Raw genomic sequence first — 17,526 nt, forward strand, 5'->3', positions numbered from 1 at the left:
ACTGTTGGAATTTTTAATCAGTTTAGCTCATTGGACAGGTCAGAGTCAATGTTTGAAGTTCTTGAGTGGTTTTTGGCAATACACTGGTGATGTATTCATGGATTTAACTGTTGAAATTCCTTCCCGGACCCTCCTACTGGCTGTGGGCTAAGCCACCAATGTCTTCAAATCCTAGGGGAGAGAGGAGCTGCTACCCCTGGGGAGAGAGGAGCTGTTACCCCTGGGGAGAGAGGAGCTGCTACCCCTGGGGAAAGAGGAGCTGTTACCCCTGGGGAGAGAGGAGCTGATACCCCTGGGGAGAGAGGAGCTGCTACCCCTGGGGAGAGAGGAGATATTACCCCTGGGGAGAGAGGAGCTGCTACCCTTGGGGAGAGAGGAGCTGTTACTCCTGGGGAGAGAGGAGCTGCTACCCCTGGGGAGAGAGGAGCTGCTACCCCTAGGGAGAGAGGAGCTGATACCCCTGGGGAGAGAAGAGCTGCTACCCCTGGGGAGAGAGGAGCTGCTACCCCTGGGGAGAGAGGAGCTGTTACCCCTGGGGAGAAAGGAGCTGCTACCCCTGGGGAGAGAGGAGATGCTACCCCTGGGGAGAGAGGAGCTGATACCCCTGGGGAGAGAGGAGCTGCTACCCCTGGGGAGAGAGGAGCTGCAATGAAGAGAGACGGTGACCCTGCTCGGGAAGAGCTTAATGACTGGTGATTGTTGGGGCACGTTTGGCAGGAGCTTCATTGATGAAGACTGCTGAACTTGCTGATGTTTCACAATATGCCATGGCCGTCTCAGTCACCAGGTCTCAACCCATTGGAAGACAACCATCAACAAAACACTCAATTATGGAATTTCTTGTGGAAGAATGAAGTCACATCCCTCCAATAGAGTTCAAGATACTTTTTTTTCTTTTTTCTTTTTTCAACCTTGACAATAAACATGTTAATGAACCACAAACACTTGATGTTTAGGGATGGCACACACATAGGGAGACAGTTTGCGTTGCTTCCCACATATGCACCTAGAAAGATGTAGTGTTTCTCAACCTGTCATTTTACATAATGTTGCAAGACACATACCATCAAATGAATCCATAGACTTTTGTCCATATTTACAGAAGGCTGTCATTTCACAAATTGTTCCTATATTGAAAGGACATAGGGAAAATAAAGTCAAACATTTCAATACAAAATAATAAAAACAATCACAGCATTACTCAGTCTTAATGTATTTTAACCATATTAACCTGTTTAATCAAATTGTTTTCATTTGGAACACTAAATCAGAACTACATTTGGAGTTCCAGACACTTGTAGAATGTATGCCAAGGCACATTGTAAGAGCTATAAAGAGACAGGGAGTGGGAGAGAGAACAGGTAGAACCTGATATGGAAATGAGCAGAACAAACTAAAGGAACTTTCCACCACCGAATGATCATTCCAGACTCTACTTCTATTGAGAGACATATAAAAGGTAAGACGACGATTGTTATGATATTAATATAGTTGATGATATTGTTATGTGTAATAATATAGTTGATGATATTGTTATGTGTATTAATATAGTTGATGATATTGTTATGTGTATAATATAGTTTATGATATTGTTATGTGTATTAATATAGTTGATGATATTGTTATGTGTATTAATATAGTTGATGATATTGTTATGTGTATTAATATAGTTGATGATATTGTTATGTGTATTAATATAGTTGATGATATTGTTATGTGTATTAATATAGTTGATGATATTGTTATGTGTATTAATATAGTTGATGATATTGTTATGTGTATTAATATAGTTGATGATATTGTTATGTGTATTCATATAGTTGATGATATTGTTATGTGTATTAATATAGTTGATGATATTGTTATGTGTATTAATATAGATGATTATATGTTTTGTGGACAGTGTTATAATAGGCCTACTCTCCTTAACATGTTTTGGATATAAATTAGATGCGTGGGGTGAATTCGTTCTGTTTCCATCTGTGTGCCCCAGGGTGATCACTCCTACACTATCTAGAATCTAAAAGGGTTCTTTGGCTGTCCCCATAGGAGAACCCTTTGTAGAACCCTTTTTGGTCCTAGGTAGAACGCTTTTGGGTTCCATGAAGAATCCTTTCCACAGAGGGTTCTACATGGAAGCCAGAAGGGTTTTACCTGGAACCCAAAAGCGTTCTCCTGTGGGGACAGCCAGAGGACCCTTTTGGAACTCTTTTTTCTAAGAGTGTACTGTATCATAGGTCTATAGACTTGTCTTCTCAAAACAGGCTTAAAACACAACAAGCAACAACATTTTCTCTTTCTAATCTACTGTTAACTCTTTTCACTCAGGAAGGTATTTCGTGAGAAAGAGAGACAAATAAATACAGTGGAAAGACTAACAACAACTTACACTTCCTCGAAACAGGTTGTGTGTGTTCATTAGTGCCCACCGTAGCAAAACGTTTGGCAACAGAAACCGTTTAGGTCACGTTGGACAGCGTTTGGAGTAAACTGTTTATGCAACATTTTAAAACTGTTGGCTGCGGAGTCAACTAATGAACACGACCCAGGTTGTAGCCTACAACTCGGCTGTTGATGCCTGCCTCATGCTGAAACCTGTATGTAGCCTGAGGGGTGTACTATGATGCAAGCTAGATATACTGGTTAAAACCGATTTGTAGGTGATCAATCCTGCTACTGATAACCTATGTGAACTGATCTGAACAGGTTTAGGCTGGTCTTCTAGGATATGTAGGCTATAGCTGAGGTATAGACCTCCATCTGCATTTCACTAACAAACCTCTGTTATATATTATAACCTAGCCTACTTTACATAATATAAATCTCCTACTTGTTGCAAAAAACCTTTCTGTACAGATCACTGATCCCCCTCAGATCAATCATGTTCATTTTAGCCCTTCTGTCTACATTCTCAGATACGTTTAGAAAAGAACAGATTGAAAGAAATAGTCTACTTTTAATAAATACACATTAGCCTAAGAGAGTGGAAGGGCTGAGAGGAATGTGGCCTTGTGTTGCTGCACTGTCTATAACTACCTTAACAAACAGTAACAGGGAGATGAGGTGAAAGATATCAGTCACGACTACATGTTGTTACAGGCTTTGGTATTTCCATTTATATTTTGAGGTTGGACGTTAGCACGTTGGCCGCACCTCTTGGCGCCACCTCAATAGACAGTATGCTTATGCCTGTGCTGGCTTGTCATCTCTTTAGTCAGAAGGGTTCCATCTGTTATGTGATATTGAAGAGCAGCTGGTCCAGTGTTCTGGTTGGCCTTAAAGATGTTAGAAGACTGGCACCTCTTTGTAACTCTGCTTCTTTAAGTTGATGAACAAAGTCTTTCTGTCTTGTATCTCCCAGGGTTTGGTCTGGTTTGGTTTGGTTTGGTTTGGTTTGGTCTAGTTTGGTCTGGTTTGCTCTGGTTTGGTTTGGTGTGGTCTGGTCTGGTCTGGTTTGGTTTGGTCTGGTTTGGTCTGGTCTGGTTTGGTCTGGTTTGGTCTGGTTTGGTCTGGTTTGGTCTGGTCTGGTTTGGTCTGGTTTGGTCTGGTCTGGTTTGGTCTGGTTTGGTGTGGTCTGGTCTGGTCTGGTTTGGTTTGCTCCACTTGTTCTTTTATTCCATATTGTAAGTAGGAGGGTTTTTATTTCAGATGTCCTCGTCTGGAGCCACTTCATTGGGCACTCATGGTGGGTGTCTTTTAGGTACCACTTTCTTGTTGCTAGTCAACATTCAGTGAACACTAGGGATTGGTCGATTAATACCAGAGCTACGATGTGCCGTTGCAGTTTTCAAAGCACTACTGATTTGACACAACGTATCAATGCTTGTATCAAAGTAACAATACTACGTGATGATGACGGTCGAAGCTTCGGACATCACACTACCATCTGACAGCTGTCAGAAGAGCATTGACCTCTGCTGGAGGCTTTGTGTTTTTTTCTATACTGAACAAAAATATAAACGCAACATGTAAAGTATTGGTCTCAGGTTTCATGAGCTGAAATAAAAGATCCCAGAAATGTTCCATTCGCACAAAAAGCTTATTTCTCTCCAATTTTGTGCACAAATGTGTTAACATCCCTGTTAGTGAGCATTTCTCTGTTGCCAAGATAATCCTTCCACCTGACAGGGGTGGAATATCAAGAAGCTGATTAAACAGCATGATCATTACACAGGTACACCTTGTGCTGGGGACAATAAAAGGCCACTGGAAAATGTGCAGTTTTGTCACACAACACAATGCCACAGATGTCTCAGGTTTTGAGGGAGCGTGCCATTGGCATCCTGACAGCAGGAATGTCCACCAGAGCTGTTGACAGATAATTGAATGTTAATTTCTCTACCATAAGCTGCCTCCAACGTTGTTTTAGAGAATTTGGCAGTACGTCCAACCGGCCTCACAAAATGTGAGAGATCTCACTGATTTCTCCCTGGTGCCAGTGCTTTTTCCAAAGCAAAGTCTCTTTCAAACACTGACCTCTACTGGACACCTTATTTATACATTTAGTTTGATGTCTTCCAGTTTGTAGCCCCTGAATGGGAGCTCAGCAGGTAGGGATGGGGATTGGGATTTCCCATTGTTGTTCAAATAATTTGTTTTATTTAGTGTAACCTATGATAATCTTCTGTATTTAGTTTCCTAAATAATACCACAGATGCATCATTTTTGAAAACATAGTGAACCTGGAGGCAAAAAGCGAACCCCACATTCTAACTAAATATTGTTTATTAGCACTCAAATCTATCAATGGCATTTTCGGCACAATTTGGTGAAAGCCCCAAAGCGTTCAGAAAGCCTCTGTTTCCCACCACTAGTGGACACCCCCATGAGTGTCTTTCAGAACCCCTCCTAAAACCACCTGTTTCGTTTTGGTTGTTGTTAGTGACTCTTTGTTAGTTCCTTCTTCTGTTTGAGAGACAATGTTTTATTTCTTGTTGGGGAACGTAACAATGTTCCTGTGATTAAATTAAATCACCTGACTGTTTGGATGTGTCTGTTAGTAAATGTTTTATTTCTAAGAGATCATGAATAAAAGAGAACATTTACATTTTAGTCATTTAGCAGACGCTCTTATCCAGAGCGACTTACAGTTAGTGAATACATATATATATTTTTTTTTTTTACTGGACCCCGTGGGAATCAAACCCACAACCCTGGCGTTGCAAACGCCATGCTCTATCAACTGAGCTACATCCCTGCCGGCCATTCCCTCCCCCTACCCTGGACGACGCAGGGCCAATTGTGCGCCGCCCATGAGTCTCCCGGTCGCGGCTGGCTGCGACAGAGCCTGGATTCGAACCAGGTTCTCTAGTGGCACAGTTAGCACTGTGATGCAGTGCCTTAGACCACTGCGCCACTCAGGAGTACCAATTGACATTCTAGAATGAGTTGTCACTGTGTTCACCACAACTAACATGCTGCATCTCTGTTTAGGGGTCAGTGGTCTAAAATGAGTCTCTCTGGGGAGAGAGAGGAGGGGGTCCCTGCCTCTAAAATGAGTCTCTCTGGGGAGAGAGAGGAGGGGGGCCCTGCCTCTAAAATGAGTCTCTCTGGGGAGAGAGAGAAGGGGGGGCCCTGCCTCTAAAATGAGTCTCTCTGGGGAGAGAGTGGAGGGGGGCCCTGCCTCTAAAATGCGTCTCTCTGGGGAACATGACACCAAAGCTAAGAGCTGAGATGACAATTTTATGAATAATTTATTATGTTTATATCCAAAACGCTATTTCCCCAAAAAAATCACGTGTTTTTTTTAAATATAATTTATTGCTAATATTACTTTTCTCAGATTTTTAATTCATAGATTTTAAATGTGTATGAATGTTTTGGGTTGTTGTTTGCAAAACACTACATTTCCAATGTTCAGCTAGAATAAAATGTTTGTATCCTGAATATATGACTGTGATATGTGGTTGTCTCACCTAGCTATCGTAAGATGAATGCACTTACAGATGCCATGTCTTCATTTCACCCAGTTTCTCTCAGCAGGAAAATAATCCTGCAGCAACAGGAAATGTGAATTATTATTTGGATTATAATTAATGGAATTTTTTTGTAGGGGTTGATAAATTTTTCATTATAGCAAAATAAGTCTGAAATTTTGAAGTGGAAATTATAAACTTTAGAAGCCTTTTTAAACCTTGAATACATTACAAGTATGCATTTCCTGCTGTGTGGGAAAATTCATTTTCAAATTTCAAATGTAAAAAAGAGAAAAGTAAAAAGAAAGTCAAGTCGTAGCCGGCTGCGACCGGGAGAGGGGTGGTGCACAATGGGCCCAGGGTAGGGGAGGGAATTGCTGGCAGGGATGTAGCTCAGTTGGTAGAGAATGGTGTTTGCAATGCCGGGGTTGTGGGTTCGATTCCCACAGGGGGGCAGTATGAATAATAATGTATGCACTCACTAACTGTAAGTCGTTCTGGATGAGAGTGTCTGCTAAATGACACACAAAAAAAAGTTTATTGCAACATTTTAAAACTGTTGGCTGCAGTGTAAACTAATGAATATGACCCAGGTTGTAGCCTACAACTCGGCTGTTGATGTCTGCCTCATGCTGAAACCTGAACTTAGCCTGAGGGGTGGACTATGATGCAAGCTAGATATACTGTTTTTTCAAAGCTTATCTAGATTTCAGTTAGCTTCACATTCCAGATCAGACTTCACCCATTAGAATATACAGAGCGCTAGTCATCAGGAAGGTGCTCTCTCAGCAGAACAGTAGATATCTCAATGACTTGACATGTTCTGGTTGTGAATTCAGGCTACAAGGTGAGAATCTTTCCATGGATTATTATAAAGTGGTAGAGAAATGTAATGTCTGGTGTAATTTTAGTACTGAATGGAAGTAAAACACTCAGACCTAACAGTCGACTTCAACTGAGACAGGTACGTGTCAGTTTAATCATACAAAATGGAGCTAACTGAATCTGGGCAAATCAAAATCAATATATTCATATATTATAGTTCTACATTTAACATTTCATATGATAACTGTAATTGTATCATAGTTCCACTATAGTGTAGTGATCCTCGCTAAATGAGCCACGTCACAATTCCAACCAATTAACCCAATTGGCGCCAGTGGTGCGATGCGTAGGTTGTTTGCCTTTTACACATGCAACCTGGGTTCGCTTCCCTGCCCCGCTGTTTGCTACATTGGTGTCAGAAGTAGTATGGTGTCTGTGAGGCCATCAGAATTTATGGCCCGGACATGTGAGGGGTCTGAGTAGTCGAAGCATGGGACTTTTGTAGGGGACAGTGTGAGTCAGGTTACAATTCCCATTGCTGTGATGCGTAGGGTGTTTGCCTTTTTCGCCAGTGACCTGGGTTTACCGCCCTACCCGCTGTTTGCTACACAATTGATATCATAGGCTTCCCGACATCCGTTGAACAAAGATACATTATAATATGAGTTTAAGGATTTGAGGATAATATCAGTTAGTGTTGATTTAGAGTTGTCTTCTGGGTTCAGCCTTCTAGCTGCCTTTATCAATTGGGTGAAATGTAACAAATGACATGGCCTCAGAGTTGGGAGATAACCAGTCCCAGTTTAAATCACTATGACAACCATTTCATTATTTATCCAGAGCAGCAAGGGAATCTAGAGACTCAACCTTTTTTAATTTAACCTTTATTTAAGTAGACAAGTCAGTTAAGAACAAGTTCTTATTTACAATGACGGCCTACCCCGGACGACGCTGGGGCAATTGTGCGCAGCCCTATGGGACTCCCAATCACAGCCGGTTGTGATACAGCCTGGAATAGAACCAGGGTCTGTAGTGACGCCTCTAGCACTGATTGGCTCAAACGCATTAAGAAGGAAAGAAATTCCACAAATTAACTTTTATGAACAAATTACATCCTCATCCGTTTAAGAACAAATGACAAATGTGGTCCTCTGTAGCTCAATTGGTAGAGCATGGCGCTTGTAATGCCAGGATAGTGGGTTCGATCCCCGGGACCACCCATACGTAAACATTTATGTACACATGACTGTAAGTCGCTTTGGATAAAAATGTCTGCTAAATGGCATATTAAAAGAAGGCACACCTGATAATTGAAATGCATTCCAGGTGACTACCTCATGAAGCTGGTTGAGAGATTGCCAAGAGTGTGCAAAGCTGTCATCAAGGCAAAGGGTGGCTATTTAAAGAATCTCAAATACAACATATATTTTGATTTGTTTAACACTTTTTTGGTTACTACATGATTCCATATGTGTTATTTCATAGCTTTGATGTCTTCACTATTATTCTACAATGTAGAAAATAGTAAAAAATAAAGAAACAATGGTTTTGGGAAAGAGCTTGGAGATTTAACAATGCTCCTACAAAGGTTCTAACGATTAACTTAGCCTTCAGGTGCTTTTGGGAATCCGGGCCCAGGTGGTCTCTTTAGGAAATGTTTTGAAAAAATTTGGCCTAGGCTACATGTCCTGTTATTTGGATTTAAAACCGATTTGTAGGTGATCAATCCTGCTACTGATAGCCTATGTGAACTGATTTGAACAGGTTTAGGCTGGTCATCTAGGATATGTAGGGTATAGCTGAGGTATAGTACCAGTCAAAAGTTTGGACACACCTACTCATTCCAGGATTTGTCTTTATTTTTACTGTTTTCTACATTGTAGAACAATAGTGAAGACATCAAAACTATGAAATAACACATACACATATTGCTCATGCCTAGGCTACATGCTCTGTCCTGCTACTGGTAGGTCTATAACGTTATGGGAACTGATCTGAACAGGTTTAGGCTGGTCATCTAGGATATGTAGGCTATAGCTGAGGTATAGACCTCCATCTGTATCAGGACTAGGCTCCTGCTACTGTTACTGTTATAACGTTATGGGAACTGATCTGAACAGGTTTAGGCTGGTCATCTAGGCTATAGCTGAGGTCAGTGGTGATTTTAGCATGTCAATCTTGGTGGGGCAAAACATAAATAAAGGGGGATGCATGCCAGCAAAGCCACTCCACAACACAACACTAAACAATACATTCATTGCACTATAACGGTGACAAACGGTGGCCACAAACTGTCAGGGCCTACATAAAGCAGAGTCCCAACAGCAGAGTCCCAACAGCAGAGTCCCAATAGCAGAGTCCCAACAGCAGAGTCCCAACAGCAGAGCCCCGACAGCAGAGCCCCGACAGCAGAGTCCCGACAGCAGAGTCCCAACAGCAGAGTCCCAACAGCAGAGTCCCAACAGCAGAGTCCCAACAGCAGAGTCCCAACAGCAGAGTCCCGACAGCAGAGTCCCGACAGCAGAGTCCCGACAGCAGAGTCCCGACAGCAGAGTCCCGACAGCAGAGTCCCGACAGCAGAGTCCCGACAGCAGAGTCCCGACAGCAGAGTCCCAACAGCAGAGTCCCAACAGCAGAGTCCCAACAGCAGAGTCCCAACAGCAGAGTCCCAACAGCAGAGTCCCGACAGCTGTCCTATCATTTCTCTTCATTATTTCTCTTCATATGACAAGGATTAAAAAGGATTTGCCTGTAGATTGTTGACTTGATTCATGATGATGACTGCTGGCTAAGATTTTGAAAGTATGATGTTGACCTGATCAGTCCAATCAAAGCTACTGTAGATATAATGTGATTTGACGTCATTTTATCTGTTGGCCAATGACCTTCTTGGATGGGCACTTCTAATGTAACTCTGTGGCAGCACCCAATGGGCTTGAATTTTCTAGCTCTACCCTTAGACTTGGCGGTGACGTAGTGTCCCCATGAGTGACAGAACACTGAGCCAATCACGAAGCAATGCTCTGTATTGTCTTCTGGCTTGACCCACCACCCCAGAAAGCACTGAGCTAGGCTGCCCCACCACCACAGAAAGCACTGAGCTAGGCTGAAACACCTGCATTTTGGAGCTGCCTTACTCAAGAAAACAAAAAAGAGACCATGTTTTTTTGCGGCTTTATTAACTCAATTATATATATATTATTTTTACATTTTTTGCAAACTGATATGTGACACGTATTAATGCCAAAATAACATGCAAAACAGGAAAGGCCACCTGCCCTGAATGACGGGTCGCCACTGGCTGAGGTATAGACCTTGATCTGCTTTACACAAAAAATTACTGTTATACATTATAACCTAGCCTACTTTAAATAATAAAAAATCTCTTAATTGTTGCAAAAAACATTTCTGTATAGATCACTGATCCCCCCCAGATCAATCAAGCCCGTTTTAGCCCTTCTGTCTACATTCTCAGATACGTTTAGAAAAGAACAGATTTAAAGATAATAATTGGCTGACTTTTAATGAATACAAATAAGTGTGAGACATGGCCTTGTGTTGCTGCACTGTCTATAACTACCTTAACAAACAGTGACTTATTATTATTATTGACAGTTAACATGGAGAAGAGATGTCACAATCAGATGTTCATTTGATTGCATTAAATAGCCTGACTGTTTCAATATGTCTGTTAGTAAATGTTTTGTAAGAGATAATTAATAAATGATAACAATTCACATTCAAGAATTACTGTGTTAACTACAACCAACATGTTGGATCTCTGTTTAGGGGTCAGTGGTCTAAAATGAGTCTCTCTGGGGAACATGACACCGAAGCTAAGAGGTGAGATGACAATTTTGTTTAAGAATTATTAAGAGTTTATTTCCTTAATGCTATTTCCACAATAATCAGAAATGGTTGCTTATGGGTACCTTCAATATTACTGTTCTCAGATGTTTAATTAATAGATTTTAGATGTAGATAATAATTATTATTTTTATTGCAAAACGCTATATATCCATTGTTTAGCTGACATTGAATGTTTGTATCCTGTATATTTGACTGTATTATCTGGTTGTCTCACCTAGCTATCTTAAGATGAATGCACTTACTGTAAATCGCTCTGGGTAAGAGCATCTGCTAAACAGGTGGGGCTCTGCCCTGAATGACAGGTCGCCACTGCTCCAAAGCAACTACATGTTGCACAGGAACCACTGACTCGCCGCATGTTTCTATTATCAAGACACCTGCTGGTACCTCTTAACTGGTTAGGACAGCTCATGAGGTGTCCTAAATATCTGCCAACTAGGTGGGACGCTTATGAATAAAGAGGCTTCATGCATAGCTTTAATTTATACCCATAAGAGTAGGACTAAAATGGCTTTATTCTCAGCACTTATACGACACATTTTCTACTCTGAGACGCTTTTTGGATATGGGCCCAGATCTCAAAACATTGTTTTAAAAAACGAATCATTTTGTTTTACATAATAAAAAATGAATATTACTAATGTAAGCCACTGTAAAGACTGGGTTTAGTTTATTATGTGGCTCTGCTCATGTCCGCGTTCTGGAACTGTCCGCGTCCCCGTACAGAACTGTCCGCGTCCACGGACGGTTTGGCGCCATGCATATTGTCCAGTTACGCGCAGAGTGGTCTGAGGTGATGTTGGGAAATAACGACGGAGTTCGTTACAGTGTTGAGACGCCGAAGTTTATTGTTCAATTTGCTTTTTTGCTTAATGGTCAGTGACAGTATGAGTGTAGCCAGATCCTTTTCACTCGCTAGTCTTGTTTAATTGTGTGGTTCACCGGGTTCGTCATCATCCTCGAGGGACAGACGAACGACCTGCTAGTTAGCCAAGCTAGTCGGTACAGCTAGCTAAGCTAGCTACTCTTTACCAGCAGCATCCTAGTTATCCTAGCTACCACTACATCATCACCGGCTGCCTGCATTTCTTGTGGACCGATGGAGCTCCCTGGTTGTTTCTTCCACCTGTTAAGTACCGTGAAGGGCTTCTCCCTCTCTCGTTGACGGATGCTGGCTACCTACCATCCCTCTGTCCGGTTCTCCTCTCTTCACTAGATGGACGGTAACTTTAGTGTTTAACCCCTATGTGTCCAAGGACTGAACTTTTTAATATTATTTTTGGGCCGCATCAAGTGACATTTTTTACAACGTTTATTTCGGATAAAATTAGTTCATTGCATCCGCCATGGAGCCCAGTTTCATAATATTACCTTCTGTCCCTGGTTATGAAGTAATCGTGAAACAACAGGCCTTATGTTTGGGCATTTTTCACCCTACCAGCTCCTATTAGTTCTATTGAGCTCCGTGACACCGACTCGCCTTCAGAACGTTCTATTCCCAGCCCATTGTTCTGCGTCACAATGCCAGCTTCACTATTGTTATCAATGAGACCTGCCTGCGTTAACCCTGTAGGTTTACCTCAGGTAACTTATTATTAACAAGGTTACGGCTACTTGGTGAGCGCTAACCCTGTAGGTTTACCTCAGGTAACTTATTATTAACAAGGTTATGGCTACTTGGTGAGCGCGCACACTGTTCACCTGAGTACATGTTGTGGTCACCAATAGTGAGGTGAGACAGAGTTTAAGAGGCGATGGCTGGCGGATAGCCATCAAACATTAAACATTTTCTTTTCAAACATAAAAAAAATTCTGGTCATATAACCAAAAAAGTGTACAATCTAAACAAAACGCATGCCCCTGTCCTCTTTTTCAAGATGTGGCCGATTTAAACAGCCAGAAGACATTTTTTAATTAAGAAATAACCATTTTTTTCACAACTTGTTGTTTCTAAGTGGCTGCTGGGTAATTTGAAATGCATCGAACTCTTCGTTCATAGGCATCAAATTGAGTGAATGCTGCGCAGGTTCACTGAGTTGCAAACCAAATGGGTATAATGGGGTGATTGTTGTCTAATCGGGTGGTCTAGCTAATGGATTTGTAGAACTGACGCAGTTGCCTAGCAAGTGTCATGAATGAGTTATATAGTACCCACATACGGCCACAAGGAGGAGCAAGAGTGCCATAAACCCATACAGTTTTTTGCCATATAAACCCTAAACCTAACAATCAATCAAATGTATTTATAAAGCTCTTTTTACACCAGCAGATGTCACAAAGTGCTATACAGAAACTCTTACCCTACTTATAACCTATTTTAGCCGTAACCCTAACCCTAATTCTAGGGTAGGGTAGCCTAGAACACTTTTAGAAACTATTTTAGTAATAATATTATCTTAGTAAATACAATTATAGTATTAGATAGCGTTTTGATTATTTTGTTGTTATTTTATTATATGTATAATAGCAAGACAGAACACTTGATAAATAAGACACATTTGTTTTATTTTTCAAATGTGGTTTGAATTGGGTGACCTAGTAACCTCTGTGTGAAAGTCCAGCAATTGGCGTGGGGCAGGTTTGAGACTGATCTAATACACTTTATTTCTCAGCTGCCTCACCAACGTCTGTACGTGAATTAATAACTTTTAATTGCTAAATATTTCCAATAGATGGCAGCATAAGACCACGGAGCATCAGTTATAGGCTACAAGCAGCAATATGATTGACATAAAATAGCATGCAACCAAATACTATATGTCCCATGATTTTCTAAAATGGTCACTCATTACTTTAGTTAGCTATATATCTCGTATTAGGCCTGTGATGCTTTTGGAATAGCAATTAAATAGTGACTATAGCAGGTGTTGAACCCCGGGTAAATAATCACTAGTCAGATGCGCTAAGCTCAACCCTAGTTTACATGCATTATAGAAAATAATCTTAATATCTGATATTGGGAGTAAATAACCTCGGAATAGAAAAGACAAGAATGCATCTTCCAGCCCGCCAATAAATTACATCAAATCAAATCAAATGTTATTTGTCACATACACGTGTTTAGCAGATGTTATAGCGGGTGTAGCGAAATGCTTGTGCTTCTAGCTCCGACAGTGCAGTAATATCTAACAAGTAATATCTAACAATTTCACAACATATACACACAAAATTAGTAAGGAATGGAATTTAAGAATATATACATATATGGATAAGCAATGACAGAGCGGCATGGACTAAGATACAGTAGTATATTATAGAATACAGTATATACATATGAGATGAGTAGTGCAAGATATGTAAACATTATTAAAGTGACTAGTGTTCCATTTCTTAAAGTGGCCAGTGATTTCAATAGGCAGCAGCAGCCTCTAATGTGCTAGTGATGGCTATTTATCAGTCTGATGGCCTTGAGATAGAAGCTGTTTTTCAGTCTCTCGGTCCCAGCTTTGATGCACCTGTACTGACCTCACCTTCTGGATGATAGTGGGGTGAACAGGCAGTGGCTCGGGTGGTTGATGTCCTTGATGATATTTTTGGCCTTCCTTTGACATCGGGTGCTGTATGTGTCTTGGAGGGCGGCTAGTTTTCCCCCGATAATGCAACCCTCACGGTTAGCAAATGTACCTCAACATGCCCCTCGCTTGGCTAGAAGGCAGAGTGCTCGCTGCTGGTTGATGAATCTGACAATGAATGTACTAGGAAAATAAGTTTTTCTCGACCAGAGGTGACTAAATTAATGTTCAGGCTTATTTATAATCGTTATAGTAATGAAGTATAATTTCAAAACATGAGCATAAAACAGCTAATAATAAACATGAATCATCATTATATTATTTCACAGTAACCTATTAAATGCGTTTTCAGTTGTTCCTCTTGCTTCAGCAGTGTGGAAAGGGACAGTAAAAAGCGTGTGCAGGAGTTTTCCTGTTAGGGGGAGTGGTGGTGTATCCAGGGAGAAAACTAAACTAAGCTTCTGAAATGTCATTTGTGGTCTTATGCTATATTCTATTGGAATTATTTAGCAACTGCAGTAGTACTGAATAAAGTATATCCTTACTAAAGTAGTAATTACTCAGAATTGCAAAATATGAAATTTTCTAGTTCATTTTACCACTTACAAGAATAAAATAACATTTTATAGCATAGCACAATGAATTTGACATAAACCAAAAACAACATTCATTTTGTTAATTATAAAAAATAATTTAAAAACGATATATTTAGATGGGTGACATTATCTGCCAAAGTAACACCTCGATCGAGCGTTCTTTTTGATTATTATTACTGTGTGAAACCTAGCAGTACTACTTATTTCTCTGAGAGTGAGGCAGATACATATTATTACTGTGTAAAACCTAGCAGTATTACTTATTTCTCTGAGAGTGAGGCAGATATATATTATGACTGTGTAAAACCTAGCAGTACTACTTATTTCTCTGAGAGTGAGGCAGATATGTAGTATTTAGCAAAAAACATGATTCTTGGTCTCTCTGAAATGAAACCATCAAGTGATAGATTTTAAACAAATACATGTATTTCATTGAACAACCCCATACCATGATTAGATAGTGAAAAAACACAACAATCTCTTTCATAATTTCTTTAAACTATAAAAGCTAATTGACCAACATTTCTGAAAATGGATATATAGCGTTTTGGAATGAAACTCTTGTTTCCCCATCTGAGCTCAGAGTACATGAGAGACGTAATGTTTGTATCTGTTGTGTTGAAGCCCAATCAAGCAGGAGAGACCAGCCTCCCCTGTACCCAGCTGTGTGTCCATGAAGAGTGACCTGTCTATGAACCTTCCTATACTGTTTAGAGAGGGAGACTTTTCTACTGAACAAAGGTAAGAAGAACTCATGGGTCATGGTCAGTGAGTTAACCAGCACTGTCTCTAGTCATTTCTCCTCTCCCATTTTCCCATTTATTTTTGTTGTTTTCATAATCCATAGGCTAAACTTTTTTCAATTTTCATAGTCCTGAAACAATATTAAACAAACACAACATTCCCTCCATGTGTGTGTGTGTGTGTGTGTGTGTGTGTGTGTGTGTGTGTGTGTGTGTGTGTGTGTGTGTGTGTGTGTGCGCACAGGAGATGTAATCTATATCCTGATTTTCTAGTCACTTTTACCCCTACCTACAGTTGAAGTCGGAAGTTTACATACACTTACGTTGGAGTCATTAAACTCGTTTTTCAACCACTCCACAAATTTCTCGTTAACAAACTATAGTTTTGGGAAGTCGTTTAGGACATCTACTTTGTGCATGACACAAGTAATGTTTCCAACAATTGTTTACAGACAGATTATTTCATTTATAATTCACTGTATCACAATTCCAGTGGGTCAGAAGTTTACTTAGCTTGGAAAATTCCAGAAAATGATGTCATGGCTTTAGAAGCTTCTGATAGGCTAATTGACATCATCTGAGTCAATTGGAGGTGTACCTGTGGATGTACTTCAAGGCCTACCTTCAAACTCAGTGCCTCTTTGCTTGACATCATGGGAAAATCAAAAGAAATCAGGCAAGACCTCAGAAAAAAAGGAGGAAACAGGTACAAAAGTATCTATATCCACAGTAAAAACTAGTCCTATATCGACATAACCTGAAAGGCCCCTCAGCAAGGAAGAAGCCATTGCTCCAAAACCGGCATAAAAAAGCAAGACTACGGTTTGCAACTGCACATGGGGACAAAGATTGTACTTTTTGGAGAAATGTCCTCTGGTCTGATGAAATAAAAATATAACTGTTTGGCTATAATGACCATTGTTATGTTTGGAGGAAAAAGGGGGTTTGCTTGCAAGCCAAAGAACACCATCCCAACCGTGAAGCACGGGGGTGGCAGCATCATGCTGTGGGGGTGCTTTGCTGCAGGAGGGACTGGTGCACTTCACAAAATAGATGGCATCAAGAAGAAGGAAAATGATGTGGATATATTGAAGCAACATCTCAGAAATAAATCATTCTCTCTACTATTATTCTGACATTTCACATTCTTAAGATAAAGTGGTGATCCTAGCTGACCTAAGAAAGGCATTTGTGAAAAACTGAGTTTAAATGTATTTGGCTAAGGTGTATGTAAACTTCCAACTTGAACTGTATGTAGGATCTTAATTTGAGCCAGTTTGCTACAGCAGGAAAATATTCCTGCAGCAACAGGAAATGTGGATCACAATTTATGTAAATGTTTGTAAGGTTGATATATTCTTCATATTAAAAAATATAGTCTGAAACTTTAGAAGCCGTTTTAAACCTCAAATACATGTCCTGCATCGCATGGAAGTTATTCTGCAGTGGGGGGTGATCAAATTAAGATCCTACAACTTTTCTCAGAATTGTACTTGGTGATATGGTGCTGCTAGTGATAGACAACATTTAGAGACAGAATACAGACAGAGGAGTTTACACAAAGTTTACGTACAGCATTATACACACAGAGCTAGAGTGAGCATTGAGCTATAAGAGAATGAGCAGTGGATATACACATTTATACAACAGGTGGGTCTAATCCTGAATGCTGATTGGTTAAAACCGCATTCCAGCCGGTGTCTATTCCACAAATTACCACCGGCTAAATCTATGACATTAAATGCCTATATATTCTGTTCCATCTGACTGTGCAATCCACTATCTCATCAGCCCAGCCAGGCAATTTATACATTTGGTCGCCACGATAAAAAGTATCTAGAAATTATCTCACATTTCTTTTAGACTAACATTTAGTTTGCATTTACATTTGCAACATTGTTTCAATATTCAAATTTGATCTCCAGCTGTCGCATAGTAATGAACGTGTCAGGAGTCGGGATGAGACAGACTGGCAGGCAGCTTTTCTCAACCAGTCGAAATCATGAATACAAAGAAATATCAATAGAAAACAGGTCAAACTAAACGAAGTGCAGCTAGTTTGCAG

The 17,526-nt window shown here is 40.4% G+C and overlaps 1 protein-coding gene across 1 annotated transcript in view; it reads left to right on the forward strand.

The window, feature by feature from the left end:
* Positions 1-1,422: 1,422 nt before the first annotated feature.
* LOC311115944 (uncharacterized protein) overlaps positions 1,423-17,526 on the forward strand; it is a 28,036-nt gene continuing 11,932 nt past the window's right edge. Inside the window, exons 1-3 of the mRNA XM_084191062.1 lie at positions 1,423-1,459; positions 10,530-10,583; positions 15,343-15,459. Of these exons, the coding sequence (XP_084047188.1) occupies positions 10,546-10,583; positions 15,343-15,459 (155 nt within the window). The 5' untranslated portion in view covers positions 1,423-1,459; positions 10,530-10,545. The remainder of the gene's footprint in view (positions 1,460-10,529; positions 10,584-15,342; positions 15,460-17,526) is intronic.

Source organism: Coregonus lavaretus, assembly GCF_964263955.1.
Source record: "Coregonus lavaretus genome assembly, contig: HAP1_SCAFFOLD_443, whole genome shotgun sequence".
Classification (NCBI taxonomy): Eukaryota; Metazoa; Chordata; class Actinopteri; order Salmoniformes; family Salmonidae; genus Coregonus; species Coregonus lavaretus.